Genomic DNA, 25,162 nt, shown 5'->3' on the forward strand with positions numbered 1-25,162 from the left:
AAGAAACACATAGTGTATACTCATTTAAAAGTAGATATTAGACATATAATATAGAACAATCATACTAAAATCTGTACACCTGAAAAAGATACTCAAGAGGAGGACCCTGGAAAAGGAGATCAATCCTCATTCACAACAGCAAACCGGGTGGACATCAGAATAGGGAGAAAACAGGAAACAGGATAGGAGCCTTACACAGAGGGACTTTGAAAATATCTACCCTTCAGGATATGAAAGCAGAGGATGAGACTCATAGTCAAACTTTGGACAGAGTGCAAGGAATCTTATGAAAGAAGGGTGAGACAGAAAGACCTGGAGGGAGTTGGAGAGATAGTTCTGCTGTTAAAGCCTTGGCACACAAAGATGAATATTAGAAATAACTGGAGTGGACAGGAATTCCACAAGGAGAGCCAAAAAAAATAAAATCTGGGCACAGGGATCTTTTCTGAGACTGATACAACAACCAAGAACGGTTCATGGACATAACATAGAATCCCTGCTGAGATGTAGCCCATGGAAGCTCAGGGTCCATGTGGGTTCCCTAGTAATGGGAACAGGGTCTGTCTCTGACATGAACTCAGTGGCTCTTTGATCACCTCCCCCTGAGGATGGAACAGCCTTTCCAGGCCATAGAGGAAGACAGTGCAGCCACTTCTGATAAGACCTGAGAGACTAGGATCATATGGAAGGGAAAGGGAACATCCCTTATCAGTGGCCTGGGGGAGTGGCAGGGGTGTAGAAGAATAAGGGAGGGTAGGATTGGGAGGGGATGAGGGATGGGGGTACAGTTGGGTACAAAATGAATAAAATGTAATTTATATAAAAAATTTAAAATATTTCAAATGAAAGTAAAGTTTTTTTTAACAGAACTAATAAACAATTTATTATAGTAAGAAAATACTTAAAACAATATAAATAATTTGAAAACTGGAGAAAATCTAACAAATTTTTGAAAGATACAAACAATACCCATGAAAGAATAGAAATTTTAAATGGCCTTCAAGCAATTTAATTAATATTAATATTAGTATATGAAAAGATTCTCAAAAGCAATACTGATAATCTCCAGGTCCATAGTAATGAGCTTGTCAAATCCAACGAAGTAAATCTAGTCTGCACAAGATTTTCAAGGATATAAATAGGACAAGATTTCTATTTTATTTTATAACAGTAGACTCCCTGTGCCAACCAAACCAAAGGTGTCAGAAGAAAAAAATAGATCACTACTCTTGTACATAGCCATAAAAATCCTCAGTAGAACATTAGTAAATTGAATCGATGAACACGAAGTATAGGACAACACCACAAAGTGGTTGTTGTCCACTAACTCAGCTTCTGAAAATGGATCTGTTTGGTTTCACTATTTTAGCAAATGAAAGAAAAAGGAAATGACTGGGTCACCGGCCAGGAAAAAAATGCTGAGAATAAGAACCATTTGTGAAAATTTTAGAATTAACATTAAACTTTGTTTTATGTGTTTTAAACTATTTAGATGTATTTATTTTGTGTTTATTCAAGTTTTGCCTGGTGCTCATGGAGGTGAGAAGGAGGCATTAGACCCCCTCGAAAGGGAGTTTTGTATGATTGTGAGGCACCACGTGATTGCAGCAAAATGAACATGACAGGCTTCTTCGGCAAGAGCAGAAGTGTCCTTCACCAGTAAGACATCTCTTCAGCCCCTGTGTTCTGTTTTCAAAGACAGGGGTTTGCTATTCTGTTCAGGTTTGTCTCAGAGAGACTGAAGTGGTCTTCTACTTATGCCTCCCAAATGCCACAACCCAAGCATCCGAGAGGGTTCCACTACTAATACGGCAGAGAACTCGGGACATTATGTATGAGAGTATCTTATAACAATATATTTTAATGTGTACTATTGGCACGGTGCATGCTCCTGTTTGTGTACCATGTTCATGTGGTGCCCACAAAAGGCAGAAGACATCTGTTGTTGATGTCCACAAAAGAGTGTGGTGCATGGCCTGGAACATGACATCCGATTGTGAGCCAATCGGAATCTCCTTCCAACGTGGGTCCTTTGGTCAAGCAGCCAGGGCTCCTAACTACACACTGTCTACAGCAAAGGTCTGATTTTAAATAAAAAGCTTCAGCCCTTTTGTTCCCCTTAGTCTGACCGTAGGTTTCCAAGTTAGAGATCTTGCTTGGTAGAATTGCCTAGTCAGGCAGTGCTTAGGTCACACTCATATAGTCTACATTTTCTACCAAAATGATGTAGGCAGGTGCTTAGGCACCTAAATGTAACTTGCGGTCAGAAGGTTCTTAGCCTCATGAATGGCAGCATGCGGAAGAGAGAGAGCGAGGTCAGCTGATCGAAGCCAAGCCAAGAACGTTACAGTTGGAAAGAAACGGCTGGGGGCTTCAAAGAGCTGTTGAGGACCCTGCACGCTCTGGCTCTCTCTAGCTCTGGCGCTTTCGAGCTCCTCTCTCTAGCTCTGGCGCTTTTGAGCTCTCTAGCTGTTGGGGTTTCACACTTTCAGCTTTTTGAAGATCCTGTGCTTTTGTCTACTAAAAGCTGCTGCAGGGACTGAGGAACTGGAAAAGTCAGAAGATTCTCTCCTCCTGTCGACTCAGGTAAACCATAGAAGTTTCTTTTCATAACTTGAACTTACTGGGGCCAAATGGTGGAGACCCATTGTTTTGGAGTTAATCATCCATTTCACTTGGTTGCTTAAAGGTTCATGCTAAAGGCATTAATTCTGCTTTCTCATTTAAAGCTTCAGTTCTTGGGGTGTGAGTCGCTTCAGTGATGTGACCAATATTTTCACATGCTCTACTTAAAGTTCTCCACACATCCTTTCACCTCTTTTTCAAAGTTTTATATTTCTGGCCTGGGTCTGATGATGCTTTGGAGGATGAAGCATGTCCATTTTGAGTTCTATATCAGCCTGTGTATAGGGTGAGGTATTTAAAAAAAAAGAAAAAAAAAACAAACAGAAACCAAAACAAACACCGTTAATATGGGCACTGTAGCGCACACCTATAATCCCAGCACTTGTGGAGACAGAGAAACGCAAGACTGTGATTTTTGAGGACAGCCTAGTCTACATGGAGAAATCCTCTGTCAATAAAACAAAAAACAAAGAACCCCATTGTGTTTCTCTTCCTGGTAGAAGAGGCAGCCTGAGTACATATTGAGGCCTTGTCTCAAGCAAAACAACAACAACAAAACCCCAGAAAACTCCAAAACATTGCTATTTATTTCTTCCTTTTCATCAGTAAAGGTCAGGTTCATGGAAAGGCCTTGATTTACTACCTTTGCTGCCTACAGAATTGGCCCATAACTTGTCAGAGGAAATAAATTCTTCCTTCCCAGGGAAAAAAAATCAACCAAACAAAGAAAATAAAAACACCCACAAACATTATTTTTTTCTACCTTTGAGTCAGCCTGGGAACATGATGAGGCCTTGCCTCAAAAGCAATCACCACCAATATGAAAAAACACCTCTATTTTTCTTCCTTTGTATCTTAATATTATTTGTTTCTATATGCCAAGCTTTTAGGAAAAATTAGCTGTGTAGACATGTTTTTTTCCTCTAAGTTTATTTAATTTATATTTTTAAATGCTTTTGCATCTTAAATACAGATACCTAACAGGTGAACATTCACCTGTTAGACATGAGTGTAACTTCATTTCCAAGGAGTTTAGAATTTTCCAGTGTCCCACCATGACTTCTCAGAAACTATATGATCTTCCTGCCTCTGGATTCTAAGTGTTGGCCTCCATGTCTGACTTTCATCTTTAAATTATTGTAAAATAATTGTATGTGTTTTCCAAGATATCTCTAACTGTGGACATCTTTAAAATACATCAAAACTAGGAGAATAACATTGAAATACTAGTAAGTTATTACAGATTTCATTTTATTTTTTCAGGGTCATTAATTTTTAATATAATTTTTATAGAGAATTTCATACATGTATATGATGAAATATGAGCCTATCCACCACCATTTTTCCTCTCCAAATCCTCCCACATCCCCTCCCCAACATATTCCACTCCCAGCTTTATCCTCATGTCTTTTTGATTTTGGTTTTGATAATACAGTGAGTCCAATTAGTGCTAGACATTTGTTAATCCAAATAGAGTCCCTTAGGATTCCAGGATCGCCTTCAGGATAACTCTGTAAATTTAGTGTCATTTTTCCATATTCCAATCCAGGGGTATAAGCTTGAAAACTTTGAAAAGTACTGGTAAAAAAATACTTTCAAGTTTCTGGGGTTCTAGCCTTAAAAGAAAAAACAGTTTATACAAAATGTTGTTACATTATGACGGTTTATGTATGTAGGTTTCTGTAGGCTCTTTGGTCTTGATCCCCCTCAGGGCCCTCTCTTGTCCCTTGAGCCTTTTAAGATTATTCTTCCTTCATTCAAACAGACCCTTTCTCTTTACTTTTATTGCATATCTTCTCTCTCTCTCTCTCTCTCTCTCTCTCTCTCTCTCTCTCTCTCTCTCTCTGTGTTTGTGTGTATGTGTGTGTGAATATATATTTATAACTAAGTTTTTCCTGTGAAAGTATGTAATATTGGCATTCCTGAAACTGGATGATTTTAAGTAACCTGATGATTTTCCATTCCATGTAGTTTTCTACAAATGGCATCATTTTGTTTCTCTTTACCACTTGGTAATAAGTCCACTGCATATGTGCATTTTATTTTTGGACCCACTAATCTGTTGATAGAGTTCTAGGCTGATTCCATTCTTGTTTTATTGTGAAAAGTAACATAAGAAATGTCAATGTGCAGGTTAATCTGTGGTTGGTACATTTAGCATTTAGATTGCTTTGGATGTTACCTGTGGACAGTAAGATAGTTCTACTTTTCATTTTTCCAGGCGCCTCCCTGAGGGTTTTCATGTTTTCACCAGCATGAATTAAGGGTTCTTTCTCTCTTGTCCTCACCAGCATTAGTTGTTATTTAATATCTCAATGTATGTTTGTTTATCATTGTTCTTATGGCTAGAGAATTTGCACATTTATAAGCTTATTTATTGACAGTTGGTATTTCTCCTATTGATACCTGTCCAGTTTATTTGTCATTTATTCCTGGGGCAGCTTCTATATTTGATATGTCATGTTTTAAGTACTTTGAAGATTCTAAATATTAATTCTCTCTAAAATATATAGCTAGAATATAATATTACCATCTTGTTGGTTGTCACTTGGCTGTTCTTTCTATTGCTCTGCAGATATTTTCTAATTTCATGGAGTTTAATTTGTCAGTTCTTGCTGTTGTTTCCTGAGCTGTTTTCAGAATGAGTTTTAAAGATGCTTTACTGTGCCTGTCTCATAAAGTGTTTTTCTCATATCTTCTTATAGAAGTTTCAGTATGTTGTATCTTACATTAGGAACTTTGATTCATTCAATTGATTTCTGTAAAGAGTGAGAGACATGGAGACAGATTAAACTTTCTACATTTAAATGGATTGTTTTTATCAGCTCCATTTGTTAAAAATGTTTTTCTGTGGCTATTTTGGGCACTTTAATTTTTTTTAATTTGTTTCCAAATTTATTCAGATTACATTTGTTGAATTCACAGTTGGGGATCCTACAGATATTACTGATATAACAGGCTTCCTGTATTTTGAAAATACATATTCATTCACAGAGGACAGCATTTAGAATAGCAATCAACATAAACATTTCCCAGGACTAAGTTTCATGAACTGCAGAAGTGTTAATTCATAATTGAAAAGAATATTTGTAAAATTTGTTAAACTTTAAAAATATACTATTTAGCATGCTTAGCAGTATATTTACTGAAATTCTTATTCTTATTATTTATTACAATTTATTCAATTTGTATCCCAGCTGTGGACCCCTTCCACATCTCCTCCCAATCCCACCTTCCCTCCCTCTTCTCCTCCTATCCCCTTCCCCAGATCCAATAATAAGGGAGGACCCTCCTCTTCTATCTGACCCTAGCCTATCAGGTCTCATCAGGACTGGTTGCATTGTCTTCATGTGGCCTGGCAAGGCTGCAGCCCCCCCGAGGGGGAGGTGATCACAGAGCCTGACACTGAGTTCATGCCAGAGAAAGACCCTGCTCCCCTTACTAGGGCAACAACTTGGACACTAAATCTGTGGGCCACATCTGGGCTGAGTTTTAGGTCCTCTCTATACATTGTTCTTGCTCAAGGCATCATTTCTGTATCCATTCCTCCGCTGGGGGACATCTAGGTTGTTTCCTGATCTTGGCTATTACAAATAGAGCTGCTATGAAAATGGTTGGGAAAATGTCCTTGCTGTATACTTGTGCATATTTTGGGTATATGCCTAGGAGTAGTATAGCTGGATCTTGAGGTAGTACTATTCCTAATTTTTGAAGAAAGTACAAGATTGATTTCCAAAGTGGTTGTACAAGTTTACATTCCAGAAGAAGACAGGGAACAGCACAGAAACCTACCACAGAGGGCCACTGAAAGATTCTACTGATAAAGGTATCAAAGAAGAGTCTGAGACTCATAGCCAAACTTTCGGCAAAATGCATGGAATTTTATGAAAGAAGGAGGGATAGAAAGACCTAGAGGAGCTCCAAAAGGAGACCAACAACCCCCCCCCCCAAAAAAAAAACCCTGAGCCCTGGGTGCCCTGCACTTTAATTTTTTTAAAAAATTGTTGATTTTATGTTGATTGTTGATTGTTGATATATGGTCTTATTTCTGGGTTGTCTATTCTATCCCAATAACTTACACATCTCTTTTTGTTGCAATAACATGCTATTTTGTTACTATTGCACTATGATATAATCTGCATATCTATTTTTATGAGGGTGAAGAGAGTAATTGAAGAAAACACTAGAAGAGAGGAAAACCTCCTACAAGAACCAGTGAGTAAATATTAGCAGCTTTCAAATTATATCATAGATCAATACCAATGAAACAGCATGTTATTGCAAGAGAAGCCATGTGTAGATCTGCTTAAGAGAGATCACTAATAATATTGACACAGTCAATACTGGGCAGTCTTGAAATCTCCTGTCAAGAGTATTAGTCTAATCCTTCTCAATTTAGTCTCTGGCAGGATATTTGGACAAGAGCAAAAAGCAAACAACTTCTTTGGCAAAACATTTTAAGAATGGTCTCTGGGCCAGTTGCTGTTGTTGTCCACATTGTTCTCCACATTACTGTCTTTCAACTTTCTGTGAGGGTGGCCCATTAGGCCTCATTTAAAGAGTTCAGCCACTTTCCTATTTCAAAGCTCCAAAGCACATATTCCATAAACAAACAGCATGGTCAGGCCAGGTCTGCCACAGCAATACAGCACTCCCTGGCCCTACTTCTAGTTATTTTCCTATTCCTGTGAAGAGGCCCTATCTATGGTCAAGGAAATACAAAAGAAAAGCACTTAATTGGGGCCTTGATTACAGTTTCAGAGGGTTAGTTTATGTCCATCATGGTGGGGAGTGTGGCAGCAGGTTGGCAGGCATGGAGTGGGAACATTAGCCAATAGCTCACATATGATCTGAAAGGTGCAGGGTGGGAGGAAGTGAGACATACAGACATACAGGGACTGGTATGTGGTTTTGAAACCTCAAAGGCCATCCCTGTGACCCTCTGAGAAGGGTAAGCCTGTTAATCTTTCCCAGACTATAAACTGTATAAACTGTAGACTAAGCATTAAAATTTATGATTCTGAATGGGGACACATTTATTCAAACTACCATATTACCATAATACCACCATATCCTCTCATGCTCCAAATTATTAATATCTGCCCCTATAACTTTTACCCTTTCTGTTTACTTATTTGGAGTTTGCTTTGTACTTTGAGGAGTGTCAAAGTGCATTGTTAACATTTACCTTATTATTTCTGAGTTTTTAAACTGAATCATTCATAGCTGTTCCTCTTAGATATGTTATTTCTGTATCTCAAAGTTTCTAAGAAGTTATTTTTCATTTGATTTAGATATTTTTAAATTTTAAGAATAGGAAATATTGGGCTGGAAAGATGGCTCATCCATTAAAGGGTAAGCTCACAACCAAATATATAAGAGAAAGAAAATATTGTTTTTATTTTAAACTAATTTTTTACTTGCTCAATGACCTCAAGTGTTATTTATATCACAGAAAATCCCAAGGACTGCTGAGAAAATGTGTATTCTGTAGCTACTGTTTGGAAAATTGTCCTAGTTTCTTTCTTGCTGCCATGATATACACCAGAACCAAAAGCAACTTGGGGAGGAAAGGGTCTATTTCACTTTCCACCTTATAAGTTCATCATCCAGGGAAATGGGGGCCGGAAGTCAAGGCATGAACCTGGAGGTAAAAACCATAAAGAAACGATGCTTACTGGCCTGTTTCTTCTGGTTTTTACAGCTACCTTTTTACACCGCCCAGACTACCTGCCCAGGCATGGCATCTCCATCAGAGATGGAACAAAAATATACCCCAAATCACGTTTATGTGCCAGTATGATGGAGGCAATTCTTGAGTTAAAGATTCTTCTTCTCATAGCACCCCACTTGTTTTCATTTGACAAAAATTAACTGGTGTAATGTCTAAGTCTATTTGATCTCTAGTGAATGGTGTCTGCAGTAAACTATCAACTTTTATGTTTGGATTATTTATCAGTTGACAAGGGTTGGGTATTGTCATTGCCCACTGAATAGTGATAGGAGAGTTTGTTTGATGATCTTGTGTACACCAAACATACATTGGTTACATATACATATATATATATATATTCATGATAGCATGTTGATGGGATGTTCCCTCTATTACTTATTTATTATCTTTCTGTTTCCCGAATACTTTTTTTTTTTGGCTTGAAATACACTTTATCATATCTGAGCATAGCTAGTCCTGGTTGTTTCCTGCTTCCAATATCTTGGTACATCAATTTCAGCCCTTTCCTTCTCATTTCTTCCTTATATTTGAAAAATAGATTCATTTTCTCCAGGTACCAAACATCTAGGCTTATTTGTAAGGCAGGCAACAAGTTTGTCTCTGTAAATTCAATAGATATAGCCTCTGTAACTAGGATTTTTACTGGGGAGTATGTGGGATCTTTTTTGGTTGATTTCATGGCTTATTGAAATATTATTTTTTATTCTCCCCTCATTTGAATAAGCACTTCATTTTTTTACTTTCATAAAATTGATTATTTTATGTTTCCATATAATTAATACTCCATTGCATGCAGGTGTCCTTTAAATATATTTCTTATATGCTAGGTTGGTATCAGTGGATTGATATACTTTGTGCTTATCTGAGAAAATCTTTATTTCCTCATTGGTTTGTGAGATTATCTCATTTGACATTTATGTAATGCTTAAAATACATCCCTTGCACTTTTCATGTTTTTGCCAAGAAGTCTGACGTTATTCTGATTGGTCTTCATTTTTAAGTATCATGTATGCTTCTTTACAGTTTTTAATGTCTTTTTTCCTTTCATCTTAGCATTCTAGCCATGGTTTTATGTCATTATATATTCATTTCTAATACATATTAGAGAAGTAATTTTCTTGTCATTTCTGTTTTGGTGTCTAAATGCCTCTTGTGCTTATAGTTCATTCCTTTCTGTACAGTCAGAAAACTTTCTGGTAAAATTTCAGTGACTCTGTTTCTTTCTTTTTTTTTTCTTTTTGTTTGTGTTCCTTTTTTATTTTATTTTATTTTATTTTATTTTATTTTTCTTTATTAATTACACTTTACTCACTTTGTATCCCCCCCATGGTTCCCTCCCTCCTCCCATCCCAACCCCTCCCTTCCTCCACCCTCTGCACACATGCCCCTCCCCAAGTCCACTGATAGAGGAGGTCTTCTTTTCCTTCTTTCTGATCCTAGTCAATTAGGTCTCATCAGGATTGGTTGCTTTGTCCTCTTCTGTGGCCTGGTAATGCTGCTTCCCCCTCAGGGGATGTACTTAAAGAGCAGGCCAATCAGTTCATGTCAGAGGCAGTCCCTGTTCCTATTACAATGGATCCCACTTGGATACTGAACTGCCATGGGCTACATTTGTGCAGGGGTCTTAGGTTATCTCCATGCATAGTCCTTGGGGACTCTGTTTCTTATACCTTGGGTTTTTATTTCACGCCATTTTTCTGCCTATAAATATATTTTTTCTTGTGTTCATACTTCAGAAATTAGTTCTCAAGATTGCCTTTTTCTTTACTCATGTATAAATGTAAATTTTACTTCAGCTTTTCTTCAAAAATTAGTGTTCTTTATTTTGATTAGCTTACCAGTGACACTTTCTATGATTTTGATTTATTTTCAGAATTTCTGAAAGTTCTTGACATTTTTCAAGTGTACTTTCTGTTTAATAATTTATTGAATTCTATGTGCACTAGTGTTTCAACTACATGTATGTCTGTGTGAGGGTGTTGGATCTCCCTGGAATTAGAGTTACAGACAGTTATAAACTGCCACCTGGAGGCTGGGAATTGAACCCAGATCCCTCCTCTGGAAGAGCAGCCAGTGCTCTTAACTGTTGAGCCATTTCTCCAGACCCATCAAGGACACTTTTAAACTGTTTGTCCAGCATTTTAAACACCTCAGAAATTTTTTGACATGGCATTTGCAGAGATATGTTTATTTGCCTTTTTTATTTTTGTGTCATGATACGTAATTCATTTTGGATGTGTATGTCTTCAAGTTTACATTTCTCATAGTGGATAACCATCTTTAGAGGACTCAGTCTCAAACCAAGAAGGAAAAAAGGAAAGGAAGGAAGGAAAGAAGGAAGGAAGGAAGGAAGGGAAGAAGGAAGGAAGGAAAGAAGGAAGGAAGACAGAAGAAAAGAAGCTACTGTAGTAGCTAATTAAACTATATATATAAACACAGAGAAAGTCTTAAAGCCAACTACTGTTCCTCAACAACACTGAAGCAGACCCTAACGAAATAGTGTATAATAAACTCAGATGTTAAAACTCAATTTAGATAAAAGCGGAAGCATTAAGTGTACATAAAGACTAGAGAAGAGAACAGCTATAATTGAGATGAGTTTAGTGGTTGGGATGGATCTAGGATGATTTGGAGGCAGGACTAGGTTTGAATATGAATAGAATATATTTTATGCATGTGTGAAATCTTCAAATAATTAATAAAATGTTCTAATTTGAAAGTAGAAATAATAATAAATGAATAAAGTAAATAAAGAGGATAGACAGGAGAAGGAAATGCAGCACTGAGATTTGTGTTGGGATTTTGGACTCATTGCAATCATTTCTTACCCAACTGGAGACCACCTGTGAGGCAACCTTCGTGGATCTGAAACTCAGAATTCCCGGTTTAACCAGCACTGAACCATATAGAAGGTAAGTGGCTCTCAATGTAGAACTGCTCCACCTCACGCATGGGATCACTGGTGTCCACAGGTGTCACAAGCTGGTGGATTTTGCTCACTAACACACAAGAGATATGACCTCTGCTCAGTGGCCCCTACATTACCCGGGATCTGCTGCCTGCACTTCTCAGTATGTCGCTGTCTGTCATTCACCAAACCCATCACTGCCTTCTACAGCTGTCTCCCACAGGGCTGGTCTGGAAGACTATCTCCAGTCCTTTTTATTTACCAGAGTAGCTTGGCCTTAAATGTTAGGTCTCTCTCAAAATTTCAACTTGTTGTGTAGCCCTCTGAAGTGTTAGAGAGGGGAAAATGTATTTATTTCCTTTATCTTGATTAGTGCCAACAGCAGGGTCACTGTCCCCAAATTCCTGAGATTGAATTAATGCTTGTGAGAAACATGGGCTCCCCTTTGGGGGTTAAAACATCTTTTTTTTAAGTAGAGAACTATTATATTTGGAAGAGTCTTTTTCTCATTTCTCCCCCTCCCCTCTCTCATGGAACTTGTGCTTGAGCTTTAGACAGCTTGCTACTCTTGTGTCTCAGTTCTTCTCAGCTGTTCTAGTGGTTCCTTTGTGATTCCTGATGTTAAAATCTTTCTCCTTCTTAATAGTCTATCTCTCCTTCCTCCAATTTCTGTTTTTGTTGTTTGTATGGATTTGGATTTTGAGACAGAATATCATGTACCTCAAGGTGGGTTTTTAACTCTCAATATACTTGAGTCTCTCTGCTGTCACCTCCCAAGTCCTGAGATTGCAGGCATATGCTGTTACAGCTAGGTTTTACTCTGACTCTTTCTCTTTACCATGTACTGAACATAGGTCCTAAGGTCATTTTACCCTAGACTTTCCTGTTTATTATGACTGTGTTGAAACTATGTGACAAAAATGCCTGCTCTAACAGTGTTCATACCTCCCTCTGCTCATTTTGTTGTTGGGGGGATGTTCACCATCTTGTTTCAGCAATGGCTAATAGATGACACCTGACTGCAGACATGAAGTCCCCACAAGTTGCAGGGCTGCTGCTCTACAAGTCCAACTGTGTTTCTCTTTTGAGTGTGAGAAGCATTATCATTAATCAGATAATCCAATATGATATAATACAACATAATATAGTATAATACAATGTAAGATAGCATAATACTATTCAGTTGCTCCCGTGTTCTCATTTCCCTTTTTTTGCCATCGTTCATTGTAGGGATAACATATCCTTTTTACTTACTTCTCTATATCACTTGCATTTATTTTGCACAAAGGAAAAATAACGTTTTCTGACACTGCCTTCTTACATGAGAGATAGCTTAAGATGCATATTTTGCTTTTTCATATAACACAATATTTTATTAATTAATTTAATTACTTTCTATCCCAACTGCAGCTTCCCATCAACCTTCTTCTCCCAGTACCTCCCTCTCACCCTCTGCCCCCTTTCTCCTGTCCTTTCTTTTCAGAAAAGGGGAGACATCCCATGGGTTTCAGCCTACCTGGGCATAGCAAGTCGCAGAAGATCTGGGTGTGAGGCTAGACAAGGTCATCATGTTGGGGCAAGGGACTCATAGGCAGGCAGTGTAGTCAGAGGAAGCCCTCTGCCTGCTGTTAGAGGTCTCACATGATGACAAAGCTGCCCATGGATTACATATGTGTATGTAGCCTAAGTCCATCCCATGCATTTTCTTTGGTTGGTGGTTCAGTATTTGTGAGCCCCTATGGGCCCAGGTTAGTTGATTCTGTAGGTTTTCTTGTGGTGTCGTTGACTGTTTTAGCTCCTCCAATCTTTCCTACCCATGTTCCACAGGATTCCTCCAAGCTCTTCCTAATATTTCTCCATGCATCTCTTCAACAGTTTCCATCAGTTTCTGGGTGACACCTCACTGAGGATAATCACACTACCAGCAGTCCTCTGGTTGAAGCAGGCAGAGCTGTTTCCTGGACTTAGCAGGCAAGGGCTAACAGCATTTCTTCTTTCACTAAGAACAGATTTTTTTATGCAATTATTCTCATCATAGTTTCCCCTTTCCCAGCTCCTTTCAAGTCTTCCCATATCCCCATCCACCCAAATCTATATCTTCTGTTTCTCTCATGAGAAAGCAATCAGTTGTCTAAAAGATTAAAAGGAAATATAAACTAAGAACAAACATTGACCAGCATATGACACTACAAACAGAAACAAACAAAAACAGAGAAAGCACAAAGAAAACATACAAATGCAGACACACACACATTCACACACAGAGAAATCCCATAAAAGAAAATCTGAAACAGTAATATATAAGGAAAAGACATAAAAGGTTTTTTTTTTTGTCTAAGAAAACATTACTTTACAAAAACAAAAACAAGATAAAACAAAAACTTCAAAAATACAACTGAGTACATTTTGTGTTTTCCATTAACTGTTTGGTATAGGGCGTGCCCTTGAATCTGGTTTATAGAGGCAAGTGAGTCACTTGGAGAAACAAACATTTTTGTTCTTTGTGAGTAGTTATCACCTAGAGATAGCTTCTGATTTAGGGATGAGAGTTTGTGTCCACTTGTGTCACTCCTGCCACAGTCTCTGTGAGTTTATAAGGGCATCTGTCCTGGAGTGTCTAGGAAGCCTTAATTCTTTAGTGTCTTCATCCCCAGTGGCCCTTTTTAATTTAAATTTTACTTTTTTTAGATTAATTACAATTTATTTACTTTGTATCCCAGCTGTAGCTCCCTCCCTCATTCTCTGCCAATCCCACCCTCCCTCCCTCATCCCCTTGCTGCCCCTCTGTAAGTCCACTGATGGGGCAGGACTTCTCCCCTTCCATCTGACCCTAGCTCATCAGTTCTCCCTAAGACTAGCTGCAATGTCCTCCTCTATGGCCTAGCTAGGCTGCTACTCCCATGGGTTTGGGGGAGGTCAAAGAGCTAGCCACAGAATTCATGCCAGAAACAGTCCCTGTTCCCCTTACTAAGGAAGCCACGCGGATAATGAGCTGCTATGGGCTACAGATACTGAGACACATGGCCAAGCTTTGGGCAGAGTGTAGGAAATCATATGACAGAAGAGGGAGTTACTAAGACCTGGAAAGGACAGGAGCTCCACAAGGACCAAATATATCTGAGCACAGGGGTCTTTTCTGAGACTGATTCTCCAACCAAGGACCATGCATGGATATAATCTAGAACCCCAGTGGCTCTTACCATCTTTCTGCATCCTCTTCTAGAGATTTCCCTGAGCCCTGAGGGTAGAGATTTGATGGTGTTATCTCATTTAGAACTGGGTGTTCCATGTTCCCAGCATTTCATTTCCTAAAATGCTTCTCTGACATTTATTAAGGGATTTTCATTGTTATTTTCATACTTGCATTAGGCACATTTGTATGGCTATAGCAGATCATTTTTATTCTACCTATGTGTGGTTTTTAATTGTTTATACTTAGAAGTTTTGTTGCTTCACTGAATATCCTTGGGCATAAATAGCTGTTTTTGTAGAAGATCTTTATAGGATATGTAAATTTTCATTTCTCAATGCTTCACTAACAGAACACAGTCACATGCTAATTTTGCCTATATGTTACCAGAGATTGGACCAAAACTCGGAGCTATTTTAATATACTATGCACATCTAATTGTCATTAAACTTAGGGTTTTATTATTTGTCTGAAGTTTCTTTTTGACATTTTTGTGGGAAATTCTTTTTCAGCATTTTTTTTGTTTTGTTTCCTTGGTTTTTGAGTTCTCTATGCAAGAAGCACAATTTCCACTTATCTGAGATGTGTAATTACTACATCCTTTTACTGTGTAAGCCCCCTTTTGAAATACTTATATTTGATATTTTTAAATCCTTTAATTATTATTTGGCCAGATTGCTCATTCCTTCCTTTCATTACCCCTAGAATTTCAGTGACAGGCAGAAATCCTTTAAGCTTAACGAATACCTCTCATGTGTTCTTCAAAAATCTGTGTGATTCAACTTTTTGCTTAAATCTAAGTAAAATTTTCAGTTACTCTATACATGGCATGTTTCATGGAGCTACTTAAAGATGCTTTTCCTCTAAAAGTCTACTCTGTACATTGCTTGTCTGGCTGTCCTCAAGTGATTTGCCCATGCCACCTTTATTTATTTTAATCATTGTCATGTGTGTGGATTTTTGCCTGCCTGTATGTAGGACTGTTTAGCACGTTTGTGCAATTCCCATAGAAGCCAGAAGGTGGCAGGCCATCACCTGGAATTAGGTGGTTTACAAGGATTGGGAATTAAAGCCATGCCCTCTGGAAGATCCCAGTGCTCTTAACTGCAGAGCCATCTCTTCAGCAGAACACCTTTATTAAGAACTAATGCCCATTGGTGTTAACCTATTTCTATTTGGAGGTTCTCTGACCTATTTCATTGGGTTGTTTGTCTGTTTCTGTAGCAGTGATGAGATAGTGTATTTACAGAAGTTTTCTACAAAGTTTTTCTTTTCTTAGTATGATATCAGAAGTTTCTTCTCAAGTGTGTTTCTTCTTAGCTATCCTTGGGTATTCTTTCAGATATGAACTTTACCATCATGCTCTCTAATCTAGTGAAAGGTTTGTAGGTATTTTTGAAATTGCATTCAATTTATATATCAGCTTAAGGAGAACTGACAATTTTTATTAATGTGAGGTTTTTCAGGAAAATGTTAAATTTGAATAGAATTGCTCCACAGTCCTTACAATGGAATCTGGAGTCCTTAATCATATCAGGCACATCCACAGCTGAAATTTGAACCAAAATATTGGAATATTCAGAGATATTCTTGGGAACATGGTGACCTTGTAATATAGCACAAACAGCAAATTCTTGAATACATTTCCTAACTTTTGTAACAGTGTGTGAGATTAGTCCCTTTGCTTCTTGAGAGTGCCCCGTCCCTTTGTTTCCAGACTGTTTTGACTTTTGCTTCACACAAAAGAAAGTTCATCACAGGTAGGAAGTAATTAAACTCTCTTGCACCTTAAGCTATAACTGAAGAACATCAGTTTAGACCATGGAGCATAATTTTTGCGACTGCTTGAATGCTGTCTCCCTGAGATTGAAAACCTGGAAGCCTAAAGAAAACGTATGCTTCTTTGTTCTTAACTAGGATAATTTTATCTTAATCATCAAGTTATTTTATCCAAGGACAATGCTGTAATGTATACTGGATTACACATTATATTACAGTACAGTACATGACATTACAGCAGCATACCATACTAGGTAGGTGATAAACAAGAATAATTTTGTTTCCTCATGTTTGCTTGGAAGAGTCCTTCATTTTTCATATTCACTGTTTTATAACCTGTCTGATTAATCATGATATATATATATATATATATATATATATATATAGTCTATTACTGTTATGTAGTCATTTTAGAGTGTTTGTTGTTCTGGCAGTAGAATAAAACCTTAAGAGTTTTGTGACTCTTGTATGTGTTAAAAGATTCTTTTGTTAATATATTTTTAAAAATTGTTTATTATAATTTATTCACTTTATTCAAATGGTAGCACAACTCCTTGTCTCCTGCCAGTCCCACTACCCTCTCTCTTCTCCCCCTATGCCCTTCCCATAGTCCATTAGAGGAGGACCTCCTCCCTTTTTATCCAGCTCCAGCCTATCAGGTCTCATCATGGATGCTTGCATCCTTTTCCTCTGTGCTCTGGTAAGGCTTCGCCCCCAGGGGGGAGGTGATCAAAGAGTCTGCCGCTGAGTTCATGACAGAGATAGCCCATGCTCACCTTACAATGGCACCCACTTGGGGACTGAGCTGCCTATGTGCTACATCTGAGCAGTGGATCTAGGTTATCTCCAGGAATGGTCCTTCTTTGGAGTATCAGTCTTTGCAGGATCCCCTGGGTCCAGGTGTTTGGGCTCTGTTGTTCTCCTTGTGGAATTCCTGGCCCTTCAGGTCTTTCTATCTCACCCTTCTTCCATAAGATTCCCTGCATTCTGCCCAAAGTTTGGCTATGAGTCTCAGTATCTGTTTTGATACCCTGTTGTGTAGGTTCTTTCAGAGGCCCTCTGTGTTAGGCTCCTCTCCTGTTCCCTGTCTTCTTCCACCTTCCATGTCTATTGCTTCTGCCCTAGGTTTCTCCTTGTTGTTTAACTTCCTGAGGACTATAGATTTTATTATGTTCATCTGAAAACTCAAGTGGGAGAACATGCTGGAAAAGATGTGGACAAAGTAGAACCCTCTTCCATTGCTGGTGGAAATCTAAACTTGCACAATCAGTTTTGAAATCAATCTGGTGTTTTCTCAGAAAATTAGGACCAGTGCTACCTCAAGATCCAGGTATACCACTCCTAGGCATATATGTCTGAAATATACTCAACTATACATCAAGTACACTTGCTCACCTATGTTCATAGCAGCTTTATACGTATTAGCCAGAATCTGGAAACAACCTAGATCTCTCCCAACTGAGAAATGGAAACAGAAATTGTGGTACATTTACAAAATGTACAAAGAAATCATGAAATTTGCAGGCAAATGGTGGGAACGAGAAAAGATCTTCCGGAGTGAAGTATACCAGAAGCAGAAAGACACAGATGGTATATAGTCACTTATAAGTGGATATTAGCCATATAATACAGGTTACTAGATTCTTAATTCCTGCCTTTTTTCATCTTTCGCCAACACATATTGTTGAGTGCTTCTCCTGTTGACATAGATTTATTCTTCCTCAGAATCTGTTTAAAGACTGCATTTTAAAAGCATCTATATTGCTTATTTGATACTCATTTTATATTTATTATTTGTAATACATATTCATATTACATCATTTTATTTTTACTGTTTTTTTTTTCTATATGTCTAAGTGAGGCTGTTGGATTCTAAGCGTTACAGACTGATGGAAGCTGCCAGGTTGGTTCTGGGGATTGAACCCTGCTCTTCTGGAAGAACAGTCAGCACTCTAACCACTGAGCCATTTCTCCAGCCCCTCCCCCATAACACATCTTAATGAGATTCATTGTGAGATGGCCATTCCAGCTTTTCACTTACATGAATCATTCCCAACTACTTTTGCACCTCAAGCACTGGCACTAACCCCAGAGCCTAGAAGTCAGTATTCCATTATCAAATTGAATATTTGCTTTCCATGTGTGAGACAACATACAGGTTTAAGTTGAACAGCTTTTTTAAGTCTTTGCTCTAAACCACACCTCATTCTTCTGACTTTCTATTTTATTTTTCATCCTTACAATTAATTTATGACTAGTTTTTCTGAATATGCTTGAGGTCAACTTTTAGTACTTAACCATCTTCTTTGATGTGTATCTTGTGCAGGTAGGGTGTGCATATATATGTCACAAATGTAGTGATAGAATATGACAGTTCATGAGCTAGAATATCATTTGTTTTCTCTTTGATCACAATTGATTTGATGTTTTAATATTTTCTACTGTGTTACTTTTATGTCGATTTACCTTTTCTTTCATTATGGCTTGTATAATTCTGAGGGAAAATACTGGGATCCATGTAGCTATGTGACCAAAATATTTTTCTGCCTGCTCTCTACCCAATTATAATAGTGTTTTATCATATACATATATTTATATATACATGTGATGGAGTAAGCATTCTTCAAGAGGAAGTAAATAGTATGCACACACATGTACACACACCATTCACACTCACAAGGCAATTTCTAATCTGTGTCTGTAGTGGAGGTATCTAGTGGTGGCCATCAGATTCACCATTTATTCTTTAAATATTTTCTACTTTGCTAGCACTGGTGGCAAAGAACAGACTGTGTTTTTTCCCAGAACTTCTAAACGTTTCTCCTCCTGATACAGGCTCACAACGATGGATGCAGCAGTCCCGAATAAACTGTTGGATCTTGCTGTGCAGAGTCTGCTGAGCAATGAGTCTGCAGCAATCCAAGCTCTGGAGGACATTCCAAGAGAGCTTTTTGTTCCACTGTTCATTGCTGCCTTCAAGGGTGGGCATAAGAGTATATTGAGTGCAATGGTTAAAGTTTGGCCCTTTTACTGTCTCCATATTGGCTCACTAAGTATTCAGGAGTCTCACCATGAACTCCTGAAAGCCATGATTGAGAATCTTCCAGTTTGTCCTGCACAGAACTCCTCTCCTAGGTAAGGTTGTATAGTAGAGACATGATAAGATTCAGGAGGTTATGCCATGGCCTACTACTCTCTCCAGAAGTAGTAACTAGTGAATACTCCTAGTCACTAGTAGTAACTAGTAAAGATTTATGTGAGAGCCTGTTGGCCCAACACAGTTTGTTATGAGATCTATGTTATTGGGGAAGAGTACTGTGGATGGGTTTATGTAACAGATGTAATTACTTGAAAGAAAAACAGGAGCTTTAAGACTGGATACGATTTGAGGTGTAAAAGGATGGGGAAAAGAAGGTTGAGTTTTCATGGGAAAGAATTATTGGTATTTAGTATAAGGAATGCCTGCTAGAGCTAAAATGATTTGTTCTATTTTATTTTAAATTTGCATTTATTATTATTTTTTATATTTTTCTTTTTCACAATTTATTCATTATATGTTCTGATTGAAGCCCCTTCCCACAACTCCTCCCTGTCCCACCATCCCTCCCTCTTCTTCCCTATCATCAATTGACAACTCAGTCTCCATGCAGGAGCCAGAGTAAGGGGAGCAGGAGCTGCCTCTGTCATGAACTCAGTTGCCTGCTCTTTGATCACATGCCCCTGGCGATGCAGCCTTACCAGGCCACAGAGAAAGAGGATACAGGCAGTCCTGATGAGACTGGATTTGTTCTTATATGTCATCATTAATCCTACTGGGTTTCATTATCATTTGCTATTTCTCATATATTCTATCTGCTCTTTTCCTTATAGGAGACCTAAATTGAGGATCCTAGATTTGAGACAAGTCACCTACTCTAGGATCACATGCCCTGAAGTCAGGATCAAATCACCTTTATGTTTTCATTCTTGTGCTTATTCTGACCACTCTATCACTAAAATAGAAGGACATCTTCGTTTAGGAAATTCAGGGTTTGAGACTCAGTCACCCAGGCCTGTGGAATTACTAGTGGATCTTTCCCTCGTTGGCTCCTTAATGGAAAAGGAATTTTTGGATTTGCTTATGGGTAAAGTTGAGGAGAGTTCAGGGTCTTTGCATGTGTGCTGTCGAGATCTGCATGTTGATAAATTAAGTAACTACAAATGTACCCTGAAATTTCTTGATCTCAAGTGTGTTGATCGGTTGTTGGTTGATAAGGGCTCACTGAGCGATATCAATAGGATTCTTTCTCGGATGGCCCACCTACAAAGCCTTAGTCTGTTTAAAGTCTCTTTTAGATCTCTGAGTGGGAAAGTCTTTAAAAATTTCCTCAGTAACCTGAAGCATATGGAAAACCTCAAGGAACTCAACTTGGCTTCATTCTACCTTAAAAATCATCTGGACAAAATGCTCAGGTAATAGTTTGCAGTTGGTCCCTGGGTTTCCTCAGTAGCCTATTGAGACAGGAGAGAAAACCTTCTTGAGTATTTCTAAGTTCCTTAAAACCTATTATGCATTCCATTTCATCACTTCTGGGAATTTGAAACTGAAGAAAGACAGGAGTACACAAATTAAGCAGTCAGGAATGTACAGATACTACAGTAAGTGCAGAAATACAAGGGAGAAAAACTTCTAGCCCTGCAGATATCAGGAGGAGGAGAAGTGAGATAAGGGAAAACATTTTTGTTATAGCACTGAAGAACATGATTATAATTGTCCATAGCTCATAATATCAGATCACTTTGATAATCTATACTCTCCAAGATACAGGCCATGATAGTAGAGATTGTTATTTGGGGACTGTGCAAAGGGAATTCTCAGTTGCCTGCTCCTTTTAATTTCTCCCCATTAAGAAGGTAAACTAAAATCTACAGTGGATAATATTAAAAGTGATGAGTGGATAATGCTTTTTCTTTTAATATTTCTTAGAATCATCTATTCTAACATATTGTACACATTATTAAGGTGAAAAGAGATTGTATCTCAGTGTTGAAAACTAAACTGTCAGCTGGATGTGGTAGCATGTACTTTTAATCTAGCACTTGGAAGACACAGGCATGTAGATTCTGTGAGTTTAAGGCCAGCTTGGTATATATAGTTCCAGGATAGCCTGAGCTACATAGTAATATCCTATCTTAAAATCAATGGGAAAAAGAAAAGAAAACTCACTTTCTCAGAATCACAAACTAGTAAGTGAATTAAAGCACACACTGACACATTGATACTCAAGTATCATACATGTGAAAAGTAGTTTCTTCGAGACATAAAGGTATAGTTTTCCTCATTCAGTTTTTATTCTTCAGAAGCTTTTAGTTGTTTTTTGTTTTTCATCCCTACAGATTCATACCACCTGGCTTGGATTTCTTGTATCTGCCATTCTGTAATCTCTCGTCCAGAGACTACCAATTTCTGTCTCAGAGTCCTCAGGCCACCCACCTAAAGCTCTTGAATCTTAGTAACAACACAATGCATTGGAATGATTTTGGGCCTATTTGCACTCTTCTGGTAAATCTCTCTGGTACTCTTCAGCATCTAGAGCTAAATAATTGCCTCATAAGTGATGCTGCAATCTCTGTTCTTATCCCTGCCCTAATTAGATGCACCCATCTCCGTGTCCTGGGCTTTGCATCTAACCCCATCACAATGCCTATCCTTCTGAATATCATGAATAATTTAACACCTTTGATGGAGCTAAAATATGTTATTTATCCTATCCCTGTACATTGCTTTGATGATTGGCCTTTTCAGGGCAGTTTAGACAGAAGGAAGCTTGCCATTGTACAGCTACAACTGAAGACGATGCTAGAGCTTGCGCAGCGCAATGACATGAAATGGATCACTTACACAGAGTAAATTTCATGGTCCAACACAATTTGAACCAGATATGTACCCTTTTAGTACTAACTGTTATTTCCTGTGCCCATAGACTCAATCTATATGGTTCCTTATGTTGTAGAAAAAAACACTTAGGGAGGGTATGTATGTAACTGGTTCGTGAAGAGAATAACGTAGGGAAAACTGGGAGACTTCAAGAGTTCCTGTGTATCTTTTGTCTACTATTGGTCTGTTTGATTTTGCTGAGCACAGTGGTGTGTATTTAATATCGGACACTCATATCCTGCTATACTATGTCTCTGCCCTTAATGTTCGGTTTGCTTGTGCATACATCACACAAATCAGGGCAATGACAGCCTTTCCTTATATTTATGGAAAGATTGCTACGTCTTGAAGACAGTGTTTTCATCCCCTAAATCACTTCAGGCTGGTTTTGGTTGCTTAGGAGAAACCATCAGGTTATAACAGTTGGCCAGTAAAGAAAGATAGCAGAGGCTATGAGGTATCAATCTACCTCCCAAGACCATGATTATAATGAGCTACTTCCTTGATGTAGGTCCACTGTAGTTTCTACCACTCTCTACAATATCTAGAGCTCGTATCTAGCTTTTGTCACATGAATTTTTGGGTGGTGTTTAGGTTCCTTGCCATTATATTCTTCCTACATCCTTTAGTTCTCTTACTCTACAAATTCTCTTAATCCTTTGTATTTCCTTACCTGTATAAATCCTTCCATATATATATATATAGATAGATAGATAGATAGACATATATATAATACATACATAGTATATATATATATATATATATATATGTTATAGTTAAATCTTAGTATGCTTTTGTTTTGTCCCCAATAGCTTTGCCCCGTTTGGCATGATACATACTAGCCACATTTGAGTACTGAGTCCAACTTGTTTCATACTCTAAAATATGACATAATAATGAATTCAGTTTGCATGTCTTAGACTTACCTAGAAATAGTGTATGTAAAGTCAGTAATTAATAATATTTACAGGGTAAGGAAATGCCTCCATCATCCATTTGCTTACCACACTAGCACACCTGTGCTCAGATCACTAGGATTTGTGTAAAATGCTGAGCACCAAAGTGCACCCTTGTAACTTCAGTGCTGAAAAGATAGAGGAAGAAAGATCCCTGGGGTAGCATGGCCAGACATTCTAGCAAACAAAATACCAGATGTTGACTTCTGGATTCCACATGTACACACATACAAGGTCATGCATCTTCTCCCTCACACAAACACGGACACATAAAAAATATCTTGTACTGTAAGTTTCTTGAAGCAGCATACTGCATTGGAAAGTCAGGGTAAAGTTTTAAAATTAGCATTTGTTCCTTTCACACATTGAAATGTCAAAACAACTGCATTTCAATGAGTGAGTAACTAAAAGAATAAAAAGGAAGTAATAATTTGCACATACTGTTTTCCTGTTGAAATAAATTAGTAATAACAGTGACATATATCTTTAAATTTTCTTTTATAAGTGAGGTCATACTTGGTTCCAGTCTGACCACACATAAAATTTTATTTTTAGTAGTGATACTGGCCAATATATCAAGTTATATTTTGCAGCCATAATGAAATCATAGACCCCTCAAGGTAGTTAACATTTGCTTTTTATTAATTTTCTTTTGGTCATAAGAGATTGTATTTCCAAGTCAGTAAGAAAAGACGTGTTAAAATGTGTTATAATTTATATATAATATTTCCTTTTTGATATAACATTTCAAATTTGTTCATATTTCTCTCATGCTCATATCTTGGTATAGTGTACAACATTTCCAAGATCTATTAAGATGCCAGTGTGATGAGCAATTTTGTTACATTGTTGCCAATAAAATGTGTTATTTTTTTGGCACCTCGATTTAAATAAAATGTTATTAAGAATTATGTTTACATGTTTCTTTGCTCCTTTTTGTTTTTGACTTTACCTATGTGGCATTTACTATCTATTCTGTGAAGAAGCTGGGATCTTATGCTCTCAGAAGTACAGCTCTCTGTGTGTTACCAGTACCAGGATAGTGGGGAAGATGCAACTCTAACAACATTGGCATATTTTCACTCTTTCCTTCCTCCTTTCTTGCCACCATGTTTCACTCTTTCCTTCCTCCTTTCTTGCCACCATGTTTCACTCTTTCCTTCCTCCTTTCTTGCCACCATGTTTCTCACTGCACCCGGAGGTGAAAACTATACCCCACAATGAAGAGAGAAATTGGAAGTCATTCTTGTTGTAGTGAAAGTGTGAATGATGTTCTTGGAAATTCCTTATACAAGAAGGTGCTCTTGATACTTTGTTTTCAATAGATTTGAAATATAACTCCTGTGACTGTACTAGGCTGTTTCTCCACTGCTGTTATAACATACTGTACAAAAGCACCAGAGGGAGGAGAAGGGATGTTTGGCTTACTGTTCCAGTCTCAGCCCGTCATGGGAGGGAGACAGGAACTTGAACAGGAGCAGAGGCAGGAAAGATGGAGGAAAGCTATTTACTGGGTTTCTGTGGCTTGCTCAGCTACCTGTCTTCTCCAGCCCAGGACCAGTTGCCCAGGAGGCACTGATCACTATGGTCAGGGCTATCGTTCATCAATCATTAATCAAGAAAATGTCCCCATGTACTTGCCCCACAAGCCAATCTGATGGAGACAACTCTTTATCTATGGCTCCCTTTTCTTCCATCACTCTTATTTGGTGTCAAGTTTACAAACACGTAACAGTACAGGTGACCCCTATCAACACACAAACAAAACTATTAGACTATAACCTATCTTTGTTTATCCCCAACATATCTTGTTACTATCCCAATATAAAACAAGAGTATGACTTTGAAAATGCCATGGTCTCTAAGTTTTTTCAGTACATTAAAAATTCAAGGTCTGTAAGAATTCAGTCTCACCTGACTTTCTATAAAAAATAAAAATAAGTGTAAATTTTCATAATCAAACATGTTATATTGTGAGGCGATTTAAATATACATTAATATTAAGATTTATTTCAAAATATGTAAAAGATATACTTAATAAAGTGTTCTATTC

The 25,162-nt window shown here is 37.9% G+C and overlaps 1 protein-coding gene across 1 annotated transcript; it reads left to right on the forward strand.

The window, feature by feature from the left end:
* The first annotated feature begins 19,081 nt into the window (after positions 1 to 19,081).
* LOC110544471 (melanoma antigen preferentially expressed in tumors-like) lies at positions 19,082 to 22,126 on the forward strand. The gene is made up of 3 exons (XM_021630438.2): positions 19,082 to 19,371; positions 20,107 to 20,688; positions 21,613 to 22,126. The coding sequence occupies exons 1-3, from the start codon at positions 19,082 to 19,084 to the stop codon at positions 22,124 to 22,126; spliced, it is 1,386 nt and encodes a 461-aa protein (XP_021486113.2).
* The last annotated feature ends 3,036 nt before the right edge of the window (positions 22,127 to 25,162 follow it).

The sequence above is a fragment of the Meriones unguiculatus genome, chromosome X, assembly GCF_030254825.1.
Source record: "Meriones unguiculatus strain TT.TT164.6M chromosome X, Bangor_MerUng_6.1, whole genome shotgun sequence".
NCBI lineage: Eukaryota > Metazoa > Chordata > Mammalia > Rodentia > Muridae > Meriones > Meriones unguiculatus.